Genomic DNA, 25,495 nt, shown 5'->3' on the forward strand with positions numbered 1-25,495 from the left:
CTCCTTCTTCTCTCCCTTTCCTTCTCTCCCTTCCTTCCCCTCGTCCATCGTATTTCCTCCTTCTTTCTTTTTTATTGATCATCCAATATGCCTGATGTTAACAAGAGGAGAAGGGAAAGTGAGACAAAATAAAACCAATCCTGATTAGGAGGTACTCTTTAGGTAGCACTGAGAGAAATTTGCAGTGATTGGATTGCACTTGAAAAGCATGAAAAGGAAAAAGGATGGAAGATGGAGCCAGGAGAGACTGATAAAATAGAAAGAAGAGATACAAATAGAGAAAGCACATCACAGAAATGATTGCAAAACAAGGAGTGACGGGATGATCGATGTCTTGTCCTTCCCGACAAAGGAGGAAGAGAGAAAACAATTGATTTTCTGCAGATAGGCAGGGAGCGATGGAGAAAGGGAGTGTGTAGGAGAAAACAAGATTAGGATTAGAGCAGAGGATGATTCTACTTTAGGGATTTAGTGTTAGGACAGAGACAGTGGGACTAGTTACAATCCTCCTTGTAATTAAAGCTCTGCTCTCCTCAAGAGACTGCATCACAGACCAGTATGTGTGTGAGCGATAGAGGTTGGTTATGTGAGTGTATGAGTGTGGTAGAATGTGTGGATATTAAAAGAATAAAAACAATCGAGAATTCCCACTTGATCCCATTTTGCCACTTCAGTTTATATATAATTATAATAATAAACACATAAATGCACAATGACAAAACTCTTGACAACATCACTGTAGTATTTAAATGTACAGTAATTTCATGCATCATCACTTTTACATCAGTCCAATCATTTTTCACCTGTTCTTACCAAAGACACCTGATACAAAATTACTAAATAGATGATGATGTCATTATTCATTGCTTAAATGACTGGGAGGTTTTTCTCAGCATCCTGAGCCCACACCCTCAGTCCCCCCAGCGGTCAGCTTTCATTAAAACAAGCCATGCTGCTTCTGAGGACATGATACTCCATAAAACCAACAGGGGGGGATATGACCCCATCAAAAAGCAGCTTACACTGGGATCTTGACTGACAATGCTCTCAGTAGCAGATGGAAGATTCAAATGCCAGTCGTTATTACACATGCATGCACGAGCATGTTAAATGTTATTTGTTTTTATTACATTGTGTTCTCGTATTTCCTGGCTCTGCATCTTTTTTCCAAAATATCTTTTTTCCCCTTAAGATTTAGGGGATGTTCTTACAAAATTAGAAAAAAAACCATGCTATATTCTTTGTAAATATGACAAGTAGGCAGCTGCAGTGTTTCATAAATCACAGAGGAGAGGCGTTCAGATGGGAACATATGGAGTGACTTTAGTGCCCTTTAAACTAGGGCAGACACTCCAGCATAAGATGTATAATGTCCAGAATAACTTAACTGGGACTTGGTTTTAAATGGGTGTAAGTTTAATGAAACATAGGCCTATTTACATTAGACAATTATTTTCCAAAGCAGTATGTTCCGACCCTCTGCCCATTTATTTCACTACAGTAAAAGTCATCAACATGGACAGCCTTGAACCCTGCTTGAAATAGTTAATCCATCGCAGTGAATATCAGTCACCTGAACGCTGCAATGCTCCTTTTAACTCTGCAGAAATTTTTAAAGCATTTTTTCAGCTATGCCTAATTGTTTTTGGTTTTATGGCCCTCAGTTTCACTGATTGATCACTCTCACCGTTCACTAACCTTGTTTTTATTGAAAACGCTCTGATAAAACCCACTGTACATAGGCCTACATAACTTCAGCCTGCAAATCACCAACCCAAACAAGCAGCTGAGGGAGGCTTCGGCAGACTACGCTGTCATCTTTTTTCCGTATTTTTCCTCCTGCCATCCGTTATCACGCAGCAGGTGAGCCACTTGCTTGTTAATGACGCAGCCTATCAAACAACTCAAACTGCCGAAACCAACATCTGCACCCTGTGTTCAATGTTGCTTTAACGTTACCTGGTTTGTGCTTGTAAAATATCCACCACGACTTGTAACGTCATTTCAAGTTTTAAATCGAGTGAAGTGAAGACCCCGCTACACCCCCCGGCTCAGCTGCTCCCTGATAAAAGATACGTGATGCTGATACCTGTTCAGAAAAAATAAAAAATAAAAATTGGACTGATGGTAACTTGTTTTAACAAGCTAGATAAAAGGTAATGCCCTGGCAGTGGCATATAGATTTGGTTTAATATTTGATTTGATTACATTAATGTTTAAGTTGAGATTTACAAGAAATATTTTATTGCTAATGTGTAAAGGGAATACTGCTTGTAAAAAGCACCTTATTTGTTTAAAGTGTTTGCAAACCACATGTTATTAGACTTTTGTGTATATAGCATACATTTAAATAAAAATTGCTTACATTTTTCTAGCAAGTAGTTGCAGCCAGTTAGTGATGTGCACAACCACTTAATTCCTATACGATCCAATATCAAGTAATACCCAGACTGGTATTGCCGATACAGATACTTTTTACATATTTTATTTCTAGTTTGAATGTGTCCTCCCCCTCTTCTCCCGTTTCTGTATTTATGGGGGAAATAAAGAGTAGGCTGTAGGCTTACCAATTCCAAATAATAGCTGCATAATGACAAGACCTCAAACTACTGTCAAATACTTATAGTTATAATAAAAATATCCTGCTCAGAACTGCCGCTTCATCATCATATTATTGTCACTTAATCTCAGATGTTTAGCAAAGTTTGCGGTGTTGCAAAAGAAATTCACTGTCTTTGCACACACACAGCGTCATTATTACCTTAACAGCTAAAATACAGCCAGACGTGACTGCTTTTACAGCCAGAGTCAGTATTCAATCTCTGGAAATGTAAGGAGCTGCAGCGGCTCACTTTAGAGAAGCTCCGTCACAGAGCCGTAGCCCAAGCATGACTTTGACAGGCGGAAGGAAAAGTAGTTCCTATCAACCGAGTATAATTAGACCATCCTGGTGACAGTAAGATAGGCTACTTCTGATAAAACACACACTCACTCCAAATGAATGTGTTTAGATATTGATCCTTTTATTTCAGTGTCAATCAGGAAAAGTTGGTATCAGAAATATCAATACATCACATACAGCTAGTTTCCAACACCAAGAAGAAATCGTTTTCATAACGATGTAACAATAGACCTTTCTCATGGCAGACATTTTGACTTGGCATAGCAAGAAAAGCACAGGTGTTATCAGTAATTTTAACAAGGGTTGTATCACTAAATTATAGCACGCACAACCAAGGGACCCGGCATTGTAACATATAAAATTAATCATTTTGTTGTTGTTCTATCAGTTACACCTGATAGGTCAAAATGTCCACTCAGAGATACAGTAGCTTTTGCATGTGAGGTAAAATGTTCATTATGGAGGATTAGGAATCTCACAAAGTTTCATGTCTCATCAAGACCATTTTGATAGCAGACTTAATTCACTGAAAACCGATGCCTACCGGGAAGAAAGACATGTTAAACCTAGTATGCTTTGGTAAAAGGTTAGCAGTGTAAATTATATGTGATTTGAAGGATAGTTAGTGTGCCCCCCCCCCCCCCAGCTCCACTTCACACACTTCCGAGGCCACGCCCCCTGCGGTCATTGCTCCTCTGTTGCATTTTTAAAATATGCATGGAGGGAGGGTTCTAGCCGAATTTGAGTGTAAAGTTAGCCCTTACTGAGCTTAAACATGTAAAACCATCACTGTGATCGAAGTGCTAGCTTTTATTTAGCAAGTTCATCATTTCTGTCATTTTCCTTTAGTGCTTTGAGTCATTGCTCTTCTTCCAGTCTGCATCCATGTGTCTCAAGAGCCTTAGGGCCTAAATTATCACTGACACAGTCATCACCTTTCCCTTTTCTTTCTGAGGCTTTCACACGTCCAACTTATTGTCATCCGTCTACCCTGCTGTAGCAAGTGATAAAAGCTTTTAAGTGATAAAAGCACTATGGATGCTGCTCATTCATTTTGAGCTACAGCAGGCACTTTAGCCAACAAAGATTACGAATGGATTTAGCCAAAGATCTCCAGGAAACAACTATAGGCAGACAGACAAATATGCAGCCCCCCCAAAAACATGTGCGCTATCTATATTTATCCATTCAGCATCATCCTCCACCATCTTTTAGAATTAGTATTCTTGCGTTGTTCATACCTCATCTATGCAGCCAGGAGGTGAGAATATACCATATGAGGCCCATTGTGGTATGTTTTCAAACATCACACTAAATATCCCAACTTGTTTTAAGCGGTTTCAAAGCTTATGATGCCCGTTTCACCACATCCTCATGTTCTCTCCCCAACCTCTATATGACTGAAGTAATAACCTGAAAAAAGGAGAGTCATGACGAACGCAGATGCATTTTACTTGAGTGGCTGACACTTAATTGAACACAGACTGTTGTTCTGCGTGCATGGTGGTCATTTGACGTGACATAAACGCATCATAATGGACACACACCTTTACGATACATAAATAATAGAGCCAGTGCGTTTCAGAGTTACTATTAATGATCATTTCACTCTCTCTCTCTGTCCTCATCTTTCTCATCTCCTCACCTGTAATGAGATGACAACTGATCAAGGACCTCTCAGTGTATCTTGGCAACAGTTATATGAACTAAGAAGGCAGCAGAAGTGAGCAATGGAGAAAAGAGACAGAGAGAGAGAGAGAGAGATATGGGGAGTGTCAGAGAGAGAAGAAGGCCTACTCTGCAGAGATAAGATGGTATTCTCCCTTCGTGCAAAATGAGTTCATTAGGGGAGTGAGAGACAGCCATTGCTGGGAATCAAGGTTTCTGTGAGATAAAGGGCGGGAGCGACAGATTGGAGGTGGGAAAAAAGAGTTTCATTTCCTGTTCTTCAGAGGCAGCGGCAGTATCAGGGGATCAGCAGAGAGGCTGGGTAGAGAAAAAAATGGAGAGACAAGGAGAGGACAGACGGAGCAAGTTAGAGAGGTAAATGCCAGGATTTCTTTCTGTCAGAAAAAAAGAGTGACCCAGGGTGTCGCTGTCAAAAAATATTTATATCAAGAACTGAGGGGAGACAGACAGAAAGAGAGTTGAAAGATATGTCAAACTCAGCTGCTCTCTGGAAAGTGGAAAGTCAAAGCGAGCTGCTGCGATGAAGTATTAGGGTTATCACAGTGCAAAAGGCTAAACAAAACCCATGAGGAATTTTTCAAAGGGACTGCATCCATAGAGACATTTGAGAAAGAGAGTTGGCACATGTATGCACACACAAACCCAGAGCCCAGGCCGGCCCAAATTAATATAAGATACGGGAGCTGGAGAAAGAGATGAAATGAGCTGGAGGTCTTGATAGACACCTGATAGTGAGGGAGGCTGGCAGGCAGGCAGCTAGGCAGATGCTGAGATGACAGGTACAGCAGAGGTGGAGGGATACGCTGGCTGTGCTGAGCTGTTTAATATAGATCTGCAGCGATAAGGCAGGACAGAGAACACAGGATGTGTCCGTCAGTCAGGGGAAGGGAGCTCAGAGGAAATTGCCACAATAAAGCGTACACACTCACACATGTAGGAGAAATGTGCACACCCAGAGAGGTGCAATTAAACCAAAAAAATGTCAGTTTTGAGTTTCATTTTAAAGCTGGCAGATAGAACTGCTGAGCGGAAAAGAAGAACAAGTATATGCTGAAATAATGACGTTTTCTCTAAAAGTTTCTTAGCACTACCTCAGGATATTGCGCTTACTGGCTATACAATATATTACTGCACATCTGTTGAACATTGGCTACTACTCTGACGGGTGAGCCAAAGATCATCAAACAAAAACTCATGCTCGTCTTTTCACCTTGTTCTCTACTTTATGTGTGTGTGTCTGCATGACCACACGACTGTTTGCTGAAGCCGCTGATTGCAGATTTCAGTTGTGGAATTAGTCAGTGGTGACAAGGAATCAATGTGTTGCTCACATATGTACACAAACACACACACGTGCAGATACACTCAGGTTGACAGAAGAATGAACAATGAAAGTCCTGACAGGTTGGGGCAGCCAGCGTTTAAAGAGGCTCACACATGATTTCAGCTGCTACCTTTGATCGAGATGATACTCACTTCACGTCAGTCTACTTGTAAATTAGTCGAGTCATAATAGAGAAGGAACACGCTTTTCCATGTAAGAGAAATTGTTTTCACATGTGTCTCACAGATAAAACAACGCATCCCAGATGTTGTCCTGTTTCACTGGCAGCTCATTACGTGGTCACTAAGAATGGCTAATAGAGTTATTACCCTCTTTAAACACAGCGTCAGTGACACACAGACAGTGGTACATTTATTCACCTTACCCTTACAACAAGGCAGTTGTTATCATTTACACCAAAGAGACGTTTTCTACAAACTGCTACTTCTGCCAGCTCCTCAGATAGTTTCATTTAAATAATAGTTCTGGCTCAAAAAGGTAAAAGCATCAAAGTAAAAGAATCCAATATATCACAAAAAATGTGTAAAATATAAATTTGTGCATTAGAACACAGTTTTTCCTTCTTTCCTCTCCCATTAATGAGCTCACGGCCACATTCAGATTTCTCTTGGTGGGGCCCAGAAACACGGGACTAAACTGTATAAAGTAGATTAAGTTAGCTCCACCTCAAGCAGCTACAACAATAAAATGCTACTTTCACATTGATGCATCAGTATTAACAATCTTACAATATCAGATAGAATACATCAGTCACATGGGACATTTTACTGCAGAACCAGTACTAGTACATTTTGCTGATGATACTTTTGTACTTTTACTTAAGTCATATTGTGAATGGAAGACTTATTTTCACGTTCTTACTTTTCCATATTTTTACATTGTAGTATTGGTACTTGATTAGTTCTTCCACCACTGTACACAGTAAGCTCACAAGGAGCCTCCAGTGTCCACTGGATTAAGAACCTACTGATCCTGTTGTCACTGTTTCAGTAGTTTTGATCTGGCAGCATTGAAGCTCAACATTTTACCACCTCCTTAAAAGGGATTCAGACCATGAGATCATCAAACAGATTTCACTTGTTTCTGTCTTGTTAGCAAGGTTTTAAATCACAGTGTAATGTGATATCAGTAATTGCCCTCAGCACTTGTGTGTGAATCTAGCTACTGTATGTTGGTCGCTTCAATTTTATTTTCGGAGGTTTGGAGATTTAAGACAAAAACAAAGCATGAATGACAGAAATAAAAGTCTTTGCATGGGCAGATGGGGGTTATTGGGTTAAATCAGTTGAACTGACCCTTTATAGAGCTGCCACCGATCACCAAGAATGGGCAGGCGTACTGTCTATTGTGGGCCTGTTGCAGATATAAAATCTATAAATAATAATCAGTGCAGAAATGCCGAAAATGGTTTTGTTGTAGTTTGTGGGCTTTGTCACCATTACAGCGTTTGTCTGACAGACTTTGTGGCTGTGGGACGTCTTGCTTGTGCACTCACTAGCTTTAGCTCTTTGGAGAATACATTTGAGGAATCCTAAAAGAACATGTATGAGTATGTTTGATAGGCTGGTCATTACAGTATGCGTACCTACACAACTCCTTTAATGGGGAAGATTTGGAAGAAACCATGTGAAGAAGCCGTGTGTACAGAAAAGACCAACATAATAAAATGACAGTATGGAAAAATAGCATGGCAAAACTAAAGATATATTGTAGACATACATACATTAACTTACTATGTATTACTTACTATGAACTTACTATTAGAAATTGTTTACAAAGTGTGTTGTTTTTTTAAAATGTTTTTTAATGTATATATCAACCTTGGTTGTTGCAAGAAAGCAAAATAAAATGCTATTCGCAAAATAAGTAATTCAATAAATAAGTGAAGACCTGCAACTGGATCCATAACTGGTAACCCACCTTTCTGTTTAATCTGTTGTGTTTTCTCAGGACTGATGATATGACAAAGTGTTTCATTGTGCAGCTGTGATCAAACTTCCTTGATCCAAACCATTTCACCATATTGAATTTCAAATCTAATGTTTACCTTAAACATATTGTACACATCGACACGTACTTTGTCATGTTCATTATGTAAGTTCTAGATGACTGAATAAGTATGTTGACCTTTTAAATGATAAAATAAATAAAACACACTTTGTGCGGCACATTGTACAAGACAAAACAAAAGAATCAACTAACAGATGACAGAGGTTATGTATTTCCATATATCTTTATTATCTGTTATTTCCCATATATTTATATAGCTTTATTCTATACAGGTGTATTTCTCCATACAGTCTTTTATTGACATACATAGATCTTACTTAAGCTTGAGAGGTACAAGAGAGAGAGTGACAGGCAAGAGGGAGTTTACTTCCTTCATAAGATATTTTGGCAGTTAACAAGACAATGGAGGATTACATTACACACATACGCACGCACACACACACACACACACACACACACACACACACACACACACACACTTGAAGTACAGTACACACACACATCACAGCATGCACACATAAAAGGTCTGAACACCTCTAATCCTTTTTTGCACAAACACCCACACATGCACCAACATACATAATCAAAGTGCACACACACACACACACACACACACACACACACACACACACACACACACACACACATGCATGCACGCACACAACACTCAAGCCCACACAAGAACTAAACACACACACGTTCACACGTTCATAGAGAGAGTGTAGACAGGTATTCACAGGATTGATTACACCAATACCAGACTGACTAGTAAATACACATGATGTACAGTACTCGCCATATTTTAACTCCTCCTCCTACATACACACAAGATACATACACTCCCACAAACATACACACACACACACAAACACCCACATTTTTGGTCAAAAGTAAAGAGCAGAAATGCAGATTTTCAGACTATGCCACTGAGGATGTTATTAGCTCTGATCCATATTTGGTTTCTATTACTGACAGTTATGCAGCAAAACAACAGAGTGCAGAGTGTCGCTGTGATTAAACAAGGGCCATCAGCACTATGTCATGTCATGGTTTGTCATACTGATGTGTGGGAGGTCAAAAGGACAGCAATGATACATCATGAAATAAATACACATCTTATATTGCAGTTAAAGAATTAATACACTTGGTTGGTTCTGTCTGTGATCCATTTTTCCACTAGACATTATAACAGTCTTTCTTACACACACACACACACACACACACACACACACACACACACACACACACACCACTACCAGACAGTGCTTCACATTGTAGAGAACTCGTTGCACATCCGTCGTTCGTCCAAGATGCCACCAAATAAACACAGGCTACACAACCTAAACGACAATATTGAAACATCTTTAGAAATACGAAAAGAACAGGTATCATATATTTGGCTTCAGTAACAGATGTAAAAAGATACCTGAATTTTGCTACATATAAGAATGCATAACTTAACAGCATAATATGACAATACAACCATAAAGAGGATGGAAATGTAACTATCTGGCCTTCTGCCACTGATATCAATGTGTGCAGTATATCCAATGTATTGTCTACATGAACATAGATTGTGTCATATTGTCAGTTTTTGTTATATAATTGTATAAAATAATTGTTACAGCTGTATAACCTGAAGAAAGGTCGGTCACTAAAGTACTTAGGTGACACTTGTGAGTGAGCGAAGACATTGATGCTGAAGATACGGAAACTAAGCTCTGGGTTTGCAAGTAACACCAGAGACCCCCCCAGCATGAGGGACCAAACTAAATCAAGCATAACAAAAGCTACTGCAGCTTGGCTCCACCTAACTCCATCTTGTTTTCTACATGTTGGTGTGAGGCAGCAAAAAAACAAGTGTAGGAAATGTATGAAAAGAGGCAAAGACGGTGAAAGGTAGCCCCCTTGTCCTGTAGTTTTGCAGTTTGTCCAGAAGAAGGCGCTCTATGTAGCTAGAGTGGCACCTTCTTTTGGTCAGGGTTTGGTCAGACTGCGTTGGTGACAATGAAGTCTCTGTGCTGCTCACTGCTGGGCTCTGGAGTGATACTCTTTAACAGGCGCTGTGGATAAAGAGAACAAGACAGGCAGAGGGGAAAAATGAGGGACAGAAAGAAAAAGTGAGTAAATTAAACTGATATACACAAAGCAGGTGCCACTAACGTTATTGCTGTAGGTTTATATTGAATTAGTCTTTGTCAGGTATGTTAAGAGATAGGAGTCATGATCCTTTTAAAGATCTATGAAATAAAATCATATATTCAAGGAGGGATGCAGACAGGTGTAATTAACCTGTGCTGAATTTGTGCAGTATGCTTTGTTTCAGTATGAGACCACATAATGTCCAAACATGCCATTTATTATGGATTATGGGATATCATAGGACTGCAAATAGCAATGAATTTTACGTCTGCTATCTGATTTGGTTGATCTATGCGTTGTTTTGGTCTATAAAATGTCCCAAAATTTTGAAGAATGTCCATTGCAGAGCTTAAGCTGACATTCATGTTTGCCTGACCAAAACCAAAGATATTCAGTTTACAGAGAGAGAGTTTATCAGAGAGGACTAAGGAAACAAATATTTATATGTGAGAAGCTAGATCCAGTGAATGTTGGGCATTTTTGCTTAATAACGTAACTTCAGCGATTAAGCAATTATCAAAAATGGCTGCAGATTAATCCTTTGAGTTCTAACGTCAAACACACCTGACTTGATCAAAACACTGTTCGCTGCAGTATCGGGAAGGCCAAGAATGGCATCCACACCTGTAGTGAGTTACAGATGACAAACACACAACCCCAGTGCTGCTACACAACCCCAGAGTTACACTGATATCACATCACCTCACATTCACATGCACACACACGCACACACACAAAAACACAACTCCTGTGTGTTGACAGTGTGTGTGTCAGTGTCATTGTGTGGCCTGGCAGCAGTGTCAATACTGGGCAACAGCCAAAGAAGGCCTGTCTACCAGCCTCTTTGATGTCCTCCTACCTTCTGTCAACTCTGCCAGAGGGTATTACAAATAACAGTGCAGTGTGTTCTGATGTAAAAGCGCTGTTGATGGTGTAGTTTAGCTTTCATCCTAAAATCTGGCAATATGTCTGCGTGTGTATCATCAGGTAATGCCCTGCGCATGTGTGTATGAGATCTATGGGGCCTGGAAGTTGTCATGGCTTTTTTTCTTGCTAATCTCTGGCCTGCGCCTCTTCCATGCTCCTTTGATCTGATCTGATCTACAGTCACATGTTCGCTGGAGAGGGTGGACCCTGACAGCGCATGGAAAGGAGAGGAACAGAGGCAATGCCCTGCCATTGGAGAAGTGTCAGCAAGGGAACAAAGGTCAGGAGAGGATGTGGGTAAGAGGGCGAAGGAAAGAGTGAGAGAGGCGTGTGCGGAGAACGAGGGAAACTGTATAGGAGATACAGTTGACATTGAATTTGAAGTGAAAGGAAAGAAAATGCTGTACCTGTTTGAATGTACCCTTGGCATTAAGCAAGTGGTAGACCATGTAAGCAGGCACACAGATGAATGAGGACACACCGATGCAGTAGCCCAGGACTGTGGTCCATGGCGGGTAGTGGTAGTCGAACAACCTGACCTCTGGAGGGAAGGCCAGGAAACTGATGATGATGAACTGGCCAAAGAAAAGCAGAGGTCAGCTTTAACAAGGATCGAACATCAGGATAAATCTTACAAAACTGTTCTGAAAGCTATTGAGCATATGACAGAGGTTCAAACTACCAGACAGTATCTTCAGGTGCTTATGCTCCAACACAAGTTAGCACCCTTCCAAGCGTGTGTGCCTGTGTGTGTGTGTGTGTGTGTGTGTGTGTGTGTGTGTGTGTGTGTGTGTGTGTGTGTGTGTGTGTAAATACTGTACATGAGCCTTACCAGCAGAAAGCAGGGGCAGATGGCCACCCAGCAGACCCTCCAGAAACAGCCCGGGTAGAAACCAAGCATGGCCTGGATATCATCGCAGAAACGGTTGGTGCCTGGAACACACACACGTAATCATGACAAAGTCCCAAATATCAGGATTACTTGAGCCATTTTCTCTCATGTGTCTGTAAGAGCTGAGGACATCGTAGTATCAGAATAAGTCAGTACCACGGTTCACAATCTGTGTCCAAATGTCTGGGGTTTCTTTCCCAGGTCTAAGATTGTTAAGCCACACTGGGGCAATTTTTTTTTTGTAATATTGGGCTCTTTAAATAAAATTGACTTGGTTTGACAAAATCGTTTTTTTTTGTTTGTTTTTTTTTTACATGTTTGCAGTCGTTTACAACAAGGTGGTCACTATCTCAGTCAACGTCACTCAAACTTACCGTAGAACCAGGAAACAGCAATGACTTCGAGCAGGACCACTGTGATGACTGCAGGGCCCGTAGCGTACTCCTCAAACAGCTTCACCACAAACGCCCCTCCCTGACACAGGGGACAAAATGAGCGAGAGAAAGAGAGGGGAGGATTTTCTGTAAAGCTATTTACAAATGATTCATATGCAAGAGGCTATATCTACAAAGTCTAAGATAATGATTAGAGAACTTTGTTGTGGGTGTTTAATCGAGCAGAGACACATGTTGGTCACTACCTTACTGTGATGAGGGATGGATATAAACGTATTACTGCTATGAGATTGCTCTAATCGGATTTCAGCTAATTCTTAAATACAATGCACTGCACTACCTAAAGTACAGCAGTAAATTTAACTTTAGAGCAATGTGAGCTATTCTATAATATATTTGAATAGAAATTGAAGATGTGAGAAATTCTGGGAATTAAATTAAGCCTTGAATAAATGTTTCTTTTTATCACAATGCAACTATTTAATTGTGGAACATCAGGTGGGTTAGATAATTGATTCACCAGTGATTTTAGGGTAATTTCCAAACCTAAATTCATTGAGGATGGTGTTTTTTATGATTTTGTGACCTGAATGTAATGTGGTTGTTTAACTTACATATGTGAGTGTGGAGAGAGCCCCGAGGTAGCAGACCACCACCAGGCCGAAGACAAACCACTCTCGTCTCTTAACCAGGGCATGAGGAAACTCATCTAGCATTGCTGTGATCACCCCTTCCAAGCCGGCAAACTGGAGAGATGAGAGACACCATGGAGGTGTGGGAGAAAGAAATAATCAGAGAAGAAGAGAAGTGCAGACTGACAAAAAGGAGGCAGAAGTTATCTAGGATCACATTATACTGTACATATACCCTTGGCTGAGAGCATTAAGAATCAAAATGTGTTATCAAGATGTTGCTAGTAAGCTGTTTGATGTACTCAATCCGGCAGTCGTGTGACATTCTTTTGACAATCCACAGTACACTGATGAAAAACATCCAAAGATGCCTTGTTTATCACAATGACAAAAAAAGACAAAATGTTAAGCCGATCCAACATGAATCCAAGTACGCCAACACATTTAGCAATAATATCCTCAGTCATAAAATGGAGGAGCATAGCAACCCCGACACCGATTCTACACTGATTATCAGTACGTGATAAGAGCCTTCCTGGTCTCTCCAGCTGGCTGCCTCAGAGCAGATAAACACAGGCTTAAGGTGACAAGATCACCACACAACAGTGATATGAAAGTCCTGTCACATTGTTTTCGTTGACAGTTATCCAAAATGGAACAAATAACACAAATAAGACCCGACACCTTTATGGAGCGACGAGTAAGACAAATACACGCCAAACTGAACAAGGCATTTGCCTATATAACAAGACAAATATGAAACCTCTGCTTCTAAGTTCCGGAGAGCAGACAGAAGCTGGGAGCTGGGCAACAATAGAATCAGGTTGATTACAACAAGGAGAGAGGGACACATGAGGATACAAAGACAGAACATTTAGCAGACAGAACACTGACTAGGGTGTCCTAACTTTTGCACTGAAATGAGTAATCAACCAACTAACCGTGCTGTCCAGACCCAGCATAATGATCATGAGGAAGAAGATGATGGAAAAGAAAGTAGCAGCAGGCATATTTGCTATGGCTTCTGCATAAATGATGAACAGCAGGCTGGGACCTGGAGAGGAGAAAGAGAGGCACATGTCATATTCATCATTACAACTGCATTTGTGCAGACCTCAAACTGTATTTGACCCCAGGACTACAAACATGTGCAGTAGGCACTTCATTCAAAGTGATATGAAATCAACGTCCATGTGCTCACAAGATGCCAAAGCACGACCCGTGTAAAATTCAGGTAAAATCAATCTAGCATTTTTCCCCCAACAATGTAAGACTGAGTAATGAATGACGTATTTGGGATTGTGTTGTCATACCAGCATCCTTGGCCACAGCATCCACATCTTGATTCCTCATCTCAGCCATGTAGCCCAGCACGGTAAAAATGACGAAGCCAGACAGAAAGCTAGTCAGACAGTTCACAGAGCTGGTGACCAAAGCATCTCTGAGATGGAGAAAGGAGAGGTTTAGGTGGCAGGAAGACGAAAGAGTTAGGGAGAACGGTAATTTTGGGAAGTTGGTAAAGCCCCTAAGCAGGTAGGTTTCATTGTGGTATGAAATATATAATGAAAGAAAAAACTCACTTGTAGCAGTTGTTGTGAAAAGGGTTGTAGCTGGCAAAAGCAAGGAGCACGCCAAAGCCCGGACCCAGCGAGAAGAAGATCTGAGCTGCTGCATCAATCCACACCTTAGATAGTGAAAATGTATGAATATGTACAATATATTAAGAAAGAATTTTGTGTAAAGACGATTGCAACAACCAGAGTGATCAGGGAAAGCCTTGATAGTTTGCACCCACAGACTTACTGTAGTGCTAAGCAATTTCTCCCAATCAGGTTTGAGATAGAAGACCACGCCCCTCCAGGCCCCTGGCAAAGTGGCCCCACGGATGAGCAACACCAGGAGGACCAGGTAGGGAAAGGTAGCAGTCACCCAAACTACCTAATGCAGAAAAGAGGAAAAACAAAACTTGATAAACTCTTATGTTTAGTAAGTCATAGCAGCTGATATCCAGTCATCCTCAATAATCGCTTTTTGAAACGAATGGTTACACTGGTTACAGACAGTCACTTCTTAGAGACATTCAATTCAATTCAATTTCATTTATATAGTGCCGAAATCACACCAGAACCAGAGACCAAACAATTCCCACCATGAGCAAGCACTTGGCGGCAGTGGCAAGGACAAACTCCCTTTTAACAGGCAGAAACCTCAAGCAGAACCTAGACTCAGGGTGGGCGGCCATCTGTCTCAACCAGTTGGGTTGAGAGATCATAATTACATCGTCCCAGGTCGGAAGACACCATCTCAACATTTAAGAGTAGGCTTTAGACTTTTCTCATCGATTAAGCATGTAGTTCAGGACTGGTTCAGGTGAGTCCTGAACCTTCCCTTGGTTATGCTGCTCTAGGCCTAGACTGCCGGAAGACTTCCCATGATGTACTGAGCTTCTCTCTCCTCCTCTCCCTATCCCATTATCCCATTAATGCATGTTACTAGACTGCTTCCTTCTTCTCTTGTTTTGTGCTTTCTCGTCCCTCTCCTCTCTCCTTCTGTCACTTTCTGCAAGTTTTTCTGGCTGCGGAGCTGCGGAGTCCGGATCTGTGGTTGCGGGCTGCCTGCTATCCAATCCCATGTTCCTGCTCAACTTCCACTGCTACAATTATTATTCTAAGTCCTATTATTATAATTACTACTGCTATCATTATTCTTACTACTATTTATTTAATTGATTTTTGTCTAATGTATCCTGGAGCCACTTGCCTCAAGCAGAGATAAGGAGAGGACTAAAGAGGTCACATCTTTCTAACTACACACCTCAGGGGTTTTTTTAAATCTCAAACTTGTAGTCTTCAGACTCAACTGACGCTGACTCAAATGACATCACTTGAGGCACTTCCTCAGATTTCACGCAGCTCCTGCTGGAGCCACAAGCGGCCTGTGGGTATTTGAGGGTTTGGTTGTCAAGGTTTGAAGCACAAAGCGTTTAACTTTAAGAGTGTCTTTCTAATCAACTTTTCCACCCATTATGATGAATGAGTCATGAACAACCGTCCTTTTCTCTGCTTCTCTGGCTCCATCAATTCACCAATCCATCCACTCTAACTGACACCCCCATCAGCCATGCAGGCGCCCCTTCAGTTACCTTTCCAGACGTCTTGACTCCTTTCCAGATGCTGAAGTAGACGATGGTAAAGATGAAGAGCAGGCAGAGGGCCAGCTGCCAGCTGACAGAGCCCAGCTGGTGCAGACCTGGGGAGAGGTGGACCTGCAACACCTGGCGACTGGAGAGAGGAAATGAGGCAGGAGGGGATGTTGAGCATAAGAGGTGAAGTCAAAGTGGACGAAAGAGGGGAGACAAGGAACAGACAGTAATGGAAAAAGAGTGAAATTGCATAATAAGATGACGTAAGACGAGAGGACAGGATATTGGGGGAGTCGTGGGAATCAAGGAAAAGTGGATAAGAGTTGGGGAAGGAACAAGAGTAGAGGAAAGGCATTGTTAAAGGAAGGAGAAGAATGTGGAGAAATAAATGATAGAGTAGACAAGAGAAAGTGAGAATACAAAGATAGGGTGGATAGGAAGGGATGTTGGAAAGCAGAGGAAAGGGATGGTGTATGGAAGGAAGCATATGTGATATAGAAAAGCAACAAGCAAGAAATAAGAAAAACATCACAAGGTAAGAAAAGGTAATATTCAACTGTATTCAGTTTAATTAGTAGTAGTAGTTTAATTTATAATGTGTCACGTCATAACAGAAGTTATCTCATTGCACTCTTCACATAGAGCAGGTTTAGACCGTATACTCCTTGTAATATTACAAAGAAGAGGAGAGAAATACAGGGGTGTGGATGAGAAAGTGCTAATTCCCTGATACACCATATGTGAAACATACAGGGTAAATGAGCAGTATGAAAGTTCACCTTAGGGAAACAATAAAGAGATTAGAGAAGAAAAATACAAATGGGCCCTGACTGACTTTATAGTAAATTAATATCAATACGTTTACACAAGCCAAAGTAAGAAAAATGCACTACTGGGCAAAAAAAAGAACAGAGAGGTTAACATCTGGTCACAGGTCAAGCATATGGAGCTCAAACGATAAAACAGCAACGTGATTTGTGTTGAAAACAGGAAATTCTGGCGCCAGACTGAGTTGTAGAATTTCTGCTGTCTACAGAGCAGCTGATAAGACTGAGTAGACTGTAGAGACCCAAAGCAGTGAAGTGTGAGAGAGACCTTGCTCTGACACAGCTCAGTAAAAAAAAAATACCCAACTTGACTGAGTTACTTGAGTTGTAACTAGCATGCCAAAGACACTCATATGAAATATAAATAATCAGCTAAAATTTCAATCATTAAGGACTTTTTGAATAAAAGAGATTTTTAACTGCATCAAAATTTCCTCCTGCAGTTTTAATCTATCTTTTTATCTTCCAATAATCCAAAAACCATCAGCTTGCATTTATTTCCTCCTTATCTCCTATCTAGTCCTCCAGTTATTCCTTTAGCTGAAGGGGTGGTTCATATTATATTCATGCTAATTTAGAGTGAACTGAGAGCTTGTTGAAATATCGATTTAAGAAAAACATTTAATTTAATACTTTTTATCATTTAATGTAGTAATGTATCTTGGGCTAAGTGGCCTAACTGATCCTCAATCATCTGCAGATTAATGCTGATAGTCTACATTCTTCAGGTTTTCTATAAAACTGTGTATTTAATATGTCACTTATGCAGCTTTGTAATACATCCAATGTAAGGAGTTTAAGTTCAAGCAGGAAGACAATTATCCATCTATTTCTTCATCACACAGAGGCTCCACCTCTTAATTATCATCCAATGCTTTCACTGGTATTTGTGTCTACCGATCACCTTAGCTGAAGAGTATTTACCTGTTTCATCTTTGCTGTCATTTGAGTCAAGCCCCTCCACCACCCCACTGCCACCATTGTCAATGCCTTGTGTATGGCTCCCTAATGAGGAGCTCCAATTGGATGCTATTTATAGAGCTCTATCCCAATAAATCTATGCCAAAGTCTATCAAATAAAGCTTCTACATTCTTGCTAACATGTTTTTTCCTTATTAAATTCTACCTTTCATATTCAGTATTCCACAGGTGATCCACTGGATTCCTTTTTTGACTTCTATGTGCGTCTTTAGTTGACTGTCACACATATCATCTGTGAGGATATGTCATATTTTGTTCTTCTGACAGTAAGATATTCCTTCATCACCCCTGTGCTTCTAACCATCTCGGATCAGATCACTGACTCTTATTGTGAAAGTCTTAGGCTGAGTTGCACAAACAAGGATTAATTTAATTTCAGATTAGTTCTAATCAGTTTCGAAAAACCAGGTTTAAAATAGTAAAGTAAATCCAGATTTACAATTAAGCAGAACTCTGTTACATAATTAAAAACCACCAATGTGTCCCTGAGCAAAACAGAGGTGTGCGATCTCTGACATATATCGCAATTGTAAGTTGCTTTGAATAAAAGCGTCAGTTAAATGAGTTATCCAAATTAAAATCAGTCATTCAACAGAAAATAATTCGGGTGCTGTTGGAATCCAGAGGGGGGAAAACCGTAACTTTGAGCTGCTCTGTATTAACAAAAGTTTGCTAGCTAGCTAAGGCAAAGAAGCTCTAATTTCTCCTCCTTTGAGAAAAACGTGTTGGTTGTATTAAAGGAGCATTATAACCAAAAATAGGAGATAAAAAAACCCAACAGCAGTACAGTAAGGAAAGAAAGATACTGCTGTTTAGCAACTTGCAGACTGTGTTAACAAATCAACTGGAGTGAAAGAAAGAAGATACGTTGCTTAACTTTAAGTTTTTTGGAAAAACATGAAAAGTATCGATAATTAAATTCAAAATGTGTTGACTCTGTCCCTCCACTTTCTTCGAGGAACTTGATTATTTTTCTAATTTTATCTAAAAAAATAAAATGAATTGTCATAAGGAAAAAAACACAATGACTAGTAGGGTGTGGTTTCATCTTTTGCAACTTGTTCCAGTCACTGAGAGCGGCAAACTGGAATGAGTAACGGCTAAGAGGAGGCGCAGACTTTAACGATGACCATAAAAAAAGTCATTTAAAGCCATTCTGAAAATTAAACTTCCTCAATTTTAAGTCAATGCTGGAACACATTTTAAATTAGAGTTTAATGTTCTAGTGCAACACAATAAAATTTAATCTAGGTTTAGAAAAAAGTAAACTGAGGTTTAAAGAGAGATTTAAATTTAATCTAAAAGTTAAATCATGATTTAATTAAGTTTAAGAATCAATCCTTGTTGGTGCCACCCAGCCTAATAAGTTCATCCTGCTGTGTCTTCACAGCCTGTGAGGCAAGTGGATTTTGGAGAATCCCTCCTCCTCTCTCCAAAATCCACCTGCATGGTGGTAAATCTGTCAAGGCTCTTAAACACCAGAACCAACCCTGTAATCGCTCTCTGGAAGTCATCCTCCCTCCTTCTCTTGACGTCTCCCTCCTGTGAAACTCTCCCCCTACGCCTCTACATCCGACTTACATGCACTTACGTATAGAACTCCTCGGCAGGGGAGGTGGAGGAGTTGGACCACGACACATTATGGTCAGTGGACATGTAACGGTTACAGTTGCCGGTGTTCCAGCTGTTGCCGCAGGTGGTCCAGGGCAGGGTGGGCTGAAATGATGATAGTAGGTAGTATAAAGCCCAGGCCATGATGGTGTTGTAGTAGAAGGCGATGTAGAGGGCTATGATGCAAATGGCAAAGCCAATCCCTGGATGAGTGGAGAAAATGACTGTTACCACAAAAATGAAAAAAGGTTCAGAAGAATTTAAACTTGAACTATCCTGATCATAACAATCTCTCCTACATTTTTTCAAGAGACATCAGGTGAGTTTTCAAGCTAATTCAAGTTGCTATTGGGTGAGTGGGTGACATTTCCGAACAACAACAATTTACATACTATCACATTTCTGAGCATCTGGCATTTGGCATGGAAATGTGACAATTTCCATAACAGAGAGTCAGTACATCTCACTAGATGTACAAGAAGCTAGGGATGCTCTTGACGGGAACTGTACCGAGGGGGACTTGGAGGTTAAATGAGCTGTCTCTCAGGCTCTGACACTGTCCTTCTTCGCCTTTTTTTGTTACCTTGCTGCCAATTTCCCCATTAGTAAGCGCTGTTCTTTCATGTTCTCACCTTACCTTTTAATCCAAGCTATTGCTATTAACATATCTCTCCATCTGTTCCTGTTTTCTCTCCACACCTCCTGATACCTTTGAAGATGGGGCAGATGTGTTTCCAGATGGAGATGCAGCCACTGCGGTGGAACTGGCCGAGGGCCAGCTCCATGTAGAAGAGAGGGACACCTCCGAACACTGCCATCAACAGGTAGGGCAGCAAAAAGGCACCTGGGCAGAGAGAGAAAGGGAGGAGGGTGGATATGGGGAACAAGTAAGGAGAGAGGGAGAAAAAAAATGTGGGGAGGATGAAAACAGTGGGAGAAGTGAGAAGGGAATCACTGGAACAAAGAAAGAGTTATGGACGAACAGTAAAAAGTAAATGGCACTCATGAGAGAAGCTACTTGTTGACACTCCATCTGTAATCTCAGTAGTCCTCTCAATAACCCCTGACAAGAACCAAGAACATTAAAAAGCACTCTGTAAAAATCATTACATATTGTAAGTACCTTATCATTTACACAACCCTAGTCCATTCAAAAACAACAGTGCACGCTTTCCCACTTTAATAACGCTCTGCATTGAATATGTGAAAACACAGTAAGGAGGGTAATTTTGTTCAAATTCTGCAATGACAAATTAGGACTACTGCAATGTTAGCTTCATTATTGCTAAGTAAGGAAAGTATAAAATTGATGAAAGGAGAATTAGAAGACCAAACACAGAGGAACAGAAAAGCAGCAGGACGGCAGCCAGATCTCTCTCTTTCTTTTTCTCCCTTTCATTCTTTCTTCAGAAAGAATGAAAGATTATCAACAGATTATCAACTTATTTTTATGTGCATGTGTGCATGTGTGCGTTTGTGTATGTGAGTGGGTGGGGCGATGTGTGTGTGTGTGTGTGTCATGCCTTTGTGACATGAAAGCAAAGATAAGGGTTGATTGAGCAGCTGCCTGGGAGACAGGTTATTAAGCAAGGAGAAAGAGACTGAAGGCGTTCTCATAAAAACCACAATTAATACTGTTGCCTCTATCAAGTGTCTCCCAGTCCCCATCTCTACTTCGCTCCGTGAGACACACACACAGGACACAGGAAATTGCAAAGATTTTATTATTGCAAATTCAATAAAAGTGGAACGGGGAGGCCCTATTTGCAGCTAAGTGAGGGAGGATTGTGTGGTAACAGAGCTCAGGCAGACTACACGGACTTACCTTTTTGTACTTTAGATTGTGCAAGAAATGGGCCACATCAAGCGCTATTCATAAACAAGCGTGTTAACTGCAGCCTTCCTTATAGGCCTGCACTTTTTTTATTTAGCTGTTTGTTTTGCAGAAATAATGATTTACCAAAGACAGTCTCCATCTACTGTACCTCTCTCTTTAATGATGGAAAAAGTTCCAGGGCAGTAAACTGACACTTCAGCTGCTAAATGTGTTGGGAATTATTACTATGTACACACACAGTATACGCTGTAGTACAATTCAAACCTAAAAGGAGCCTTTTCGTCTTTCTAATCTGTGAAGTCCTGTTTACTTTAGCAAAGGATCTGCTGTGAGCTGAGCTCCAGCTCACCCCACTCCTCATCTCCCTCTCCCCCTCTCAAACATCTTTTGCCTCCTCACCTCCTCCATTTTGGTAGCAGATGTAAGGGAAGCGCCAGACGTTTCCCAGGTCCACAGCGTAGCCGATCACAGAGAGCAAGAAGTCCATCTTCTTGCTCCAGGTTTCTCTGGGCCTCTCCAAGCTGGTTTGCTGGACCACCAGAGTCCTGAGGCCTCCCAGCGGCACTGAGGAGCCGGCACCTCCTCCAGTCCCAGAGGCTGTACCTCCAGCGCAAGCCGCGGTCCCTGGCCCCTCCCTGGGGCTTTGCGGGGTAGACGTGGTGAAGCCATTGGACACCTGTTGTCCAGAGCCGGAGGTCAGGCTCTTGGGTCCTCTCTCTGCGAGACCATCAGCCAGCATCAGTCTACCATTTTCCTGCTGTGTCCCCTCCTCTCCTCCCCCCACATCCTGTCTCCCTTTGTCCCTCTCTCCCTCATTCTCCCCTTTATCCATTGTCAACATGCTCGTCATCATCATATCTTTTGTCTCCATTGGGTCGTGTTGATGTTGGCGTTGGCGAGGCAGTTAGGGGTGGAGAGAGGATCTCAGTGACGATGAAGGGAATGTGGCACTGCTGTCTGATTGGGTGCCCATTAGGGGAACAGAGGGGTTAGGAGAGCAGGGGAATAGCGCAGTGACGGTGCGGGGCAAATTTGGCAAAGAAATAGGACTGTCCTTCGTGGACAGGTAAAGGAGACGGGGAACAGGAGAGCAGAGCTAAAAGAAGAGAAAGGAGCCAGAATGAGGGGAGGTGTGTGTGTGTGTGTGGGGGGGGAGAGACTGAAATGTGTAAGAGTCTGTTGAGCAAGAAGAATACGAGCAGGCCGCTGGCACAGACAAAACAGGGTACGCGCGAAGAGAGGTGTGTTTGAACAGGATGTGGCCAGCAGAAAAAGTTACACGATTCTTGGATCTTCTCCACAAACTGCTCGTCCTGTGAGGCACTCAGCGATGGGGCACACTGCAACACACAGAGGGAAAATCCACTGATAAGTCACAAGCAAAGAGTTCTTTAGCTCTAAATGACTTTTGAGTGAACCCACATTACAGAATACATAAAAATGAGCCTTCGTGTCTTTCTACATGCCATAAGCACCTGGACTATGATGATGAAATACAACTATGAAATACAGCCTCGGTGGTATAAAGTGAGGGACTGTGCTGGGGCATGCCGGTTTACTTTTCTTCATGTTTCTCATTTCATGCTATCACTCTGTCGCACAACCTGTTTTGATGGTCCCCTGCTCAGAGCCGTATAATGGGGACAAATAAGAGAAAATGCCTTCTTTTATTCTTTTTCTTTTTGCAGTTGGACATGCACTAATCAGATATCAGATTAATAAAAGAACATCTATATACTAATTTATTTAACTCTTGAGAACAATTAGACTTAGACATTATTTCAACTGCACTTCAGGTGTCTAAGAAAATTACGTATCTGTAAACAGTGTAAAATTAATGCAGCAAATTTATCTCTTTTATTCCTTAATTCAATGCTTAATTCCAGTCAAGTGCTATAGTAAATATAATGTAAACATGGGAAAATTGTGCAGCTACATTATTGTCCAAATTAGCCCATCAAGTGATATTCTCTGTGAACATCTGTGAATATGTAGTTTGTGCCAGTTCTGTAGATCATGTGTACAAATTGTTCTGCCTTGTAAAACACTTGAATTTGTTTTTAAGTTCAACAAGGAGGAAGGCTCCTGTGTATGGATTATAAAATAAGTCAACATTGAGTGAAATTTTCACAAACATTACAGTATAACTAATAATCTAGTATTTAGCAGAAAATGCACACATACATTCACTCAACAACCAATCCAAAATGCTCTCGCATGAGTTATGGGTCAAACTGAGAGTCATTTAAAAGTGGATTAGATTGTTTAAAGTGTTAGCGCATTAGTAATGAATGCCAGCATGTACAAAGACTCAATTTACATGAAATGCCATTATCTTAATTAAGTCCGAGTGTCTAACAGTTTTACACGGCACGACATTCACTCAGCACTAACATCTGACTACCACGTAACCAAGATCCTCTCATTTACCTGGAAAATAAACACTGGCTAACCTTCCATACCCCCCCCCCCCCCCCCCCCAATACAAACCACACTTTTACTTCCTGATGAAAGCAATCATAAGTTCTTCATCATAACAATGACTTTCCATCTGAATCCTCAAGGCTGACAAAAGTACAGTGCACACCCTCTGGTCTGCTTGAGATGCTTTAGACACTCAAACCTGACAGAAATCTTGCAATTTCTACTTGAAAGGTAGCAACTTAAGCATGTGCCTGAAAAAATTTTACACTTTAACTCATGGTTATCCATAATGCACACAGCGTGTCAGCTGTCACAGTGCCTCACAACAGAAGGTCGAGAAAAAACACTGAGGTAAGTAAATGGCTCAATGAAATACAAAATCTGACCTGCATGTGCAGACACACTTAATTACCGTCTGAAAAAAAAAGTACATGCATAATTCAAATTAAGTTTGAATAAGCAGTTTTTTTCCCCATGATCCGTTATTCAACACAGAATGATACTGTGGTGAAGTCACAAGTCAAATGATTTTTTTTAATCTTATCTTTTAGACTTTCATAAAGGAAGGGAAAGTAAGATAACATCAAGATTTAAGAAAAGATAGACTGATAGTGGACATGCGAGGAAAACACCAATGAGCCATTTTAAAACAACTCAAATTAAAAACGCAGACAATCCTTTGAGCCATCTCTTATCTTAGTGAACTCTGCTTGAACTTTAGATAAACCACTAGTTGTACTTTTGAGGTAAATACACAAAAATGAACAGGAAACTAAAGAGTATTTTATCCCACACTCACATCCCATACATTACCTTGAGAGATGGTAAAAGAAGGACAAGTAGAACCTGTGGCGGCTAAAAGACACACAAACAGCAGCAGCAGCAGCAACTTCTGCCCAAAACTTAAAGAATCCAGCGGTATTGCAAACTTGCCAGAGAAACAGCGTGCACTAGCACATCAGGACACTGTGTTTGCCCATTGAGCTCTCAAACCTCTCTCAATTCTCTCTCTCTCACTCTCCCTCCCTTGTTGTCCCTCTCTCGCTGACTTGCAACCACACACACTTACACACATGCCGCGTTATGAGACGCACAGCCGCGCAGAGATGCATGGATGCGTGTGCTCAGACAGACAAGATACTGGAGAAGCGTTACGCAAGCACAGACATGCACACTTTGAAGCTTGGTTTGATGCATACAATAACAACACAAACAGCAATAATGAGCTCTGACACAGTATGGACATGGCAGAGTTCTCATCAAAGCGCACACACACACACACACACACACACACACACACACACACACACTGATGGGAAGTCCTACCCTTGGGTAGCTGTGTGGCAATGTGGGGTTCTGTGTCAGGGTGCTACTCGCTACCTACCGTCTTTGTTGCACACACACACACACACAGATACACACACACACACACAAACATTGAAACATTGCCTGGTTAAGCCCTGCTGGAGTTCTCACATTCCCTCTGTTTCCATTTTTCTCCTCAACTCATTGTGCTTTCACATTGCTCTCATCCGTCAATCTTCTGGTCCCGTTTCCAGTTCTTTCCTCATGACATCATACCTGCTATGGAGAAATTAGACGTTTGCTGCTTTGACCCTTGTTGCCCATCATTGTTGAGTCCTGCTCTACACCAGAAGCACCTGCATTAAATTTAGACATTCAAGTGGAAGGTCTGTCAAATAATGTTAAAAAGGGAGACACTAACTTTCTGGCAAATA

General features: G+C 41.1%; 1 protein-coding gene across 1 annotated transcript; it reads right to left on the reverse strand.

Annotated features, from left to right (window-relative positions):
- Positions 1-8,150: 8,150 nt before the first annotated feature.
- Positions 8,151-24,815, reverse strand: slc6a4a (solute carrier family 6 member 4a). The gene is made up of 14 exons (XM_038693583.1): positions 24,570-24,815; positions 21,732-22,672; positions 20,205-20,339; positions 19,476-19,698; positions 16,077-16,215; positions 14,738-14,872; positions 14,515-14,618; positions 14,248-14,375; positions 13,876-13,988; positions 12,917-13,048; positions 12,282-12,381; positions 11,848-11,948; positions 11,423-11,590; positions 8,151-10,009 (listed from the first exon to the last, which is right to left on the reverse strand). Exons 2-14 carry the CDS (start codon positions 22,201-22,203, stop codon positions 9,935-9,937), a joined length of 2,025 nt encoding a protein of 674 aa, XP_038549511.1. The 5' UTR covers positions 22,204-22,672; positions 24,570-24,815; the 3' UTR covers positions 8,151-9,934.
- Positions 24,816-25,495: the final 680 nt, after the last annotated feature.

This window comes from Micropterus salmoides, unplaced genomic scaffold (genome assembly GCF_014851395.1).
Source record: "Micropterus salmoides isolate LMB-PRFRI ecotype aquatic unplaced genomic scaffold, ASM1485139v1 Ms_hic_scaffold_3, whole genome shotgun sequence".
Lineage (NCBI taxonomy): Eukaryota > Metazoa > Chordata > Actinopteri > Centrarchiformes > Centrarchidae > Micropterus > Micropterus salmoides.

What these genes read in the sequence shown, in the direction of transcription:
- slc6a4a (XM_038693583.1), bottom strand. Translation starts at nt 22,203, where the DNA reads ATGGAGACAAAAGATATGATGATGACGAGCATGTTGACAATGGATAAA. An exon ending in CTGCTACCAAAATGGAGGAG is followed by an intron (nt 20,340 to 21,731) that starts GTGAGGAGGCAA and finishes CTCTCTGCCCAG; the next exon opens with GTGCCTTTTTGCTGCCCTAC. An exon ending in TCTGCCCCTGCTTTCTGCTG is followed by an intron (nt 11,591 to 11,847) that starts GTAAGGCTCATG and finishes TTCTTTGGCCAG; the next exon opens with TTCATCATCATCAGTTTCCT.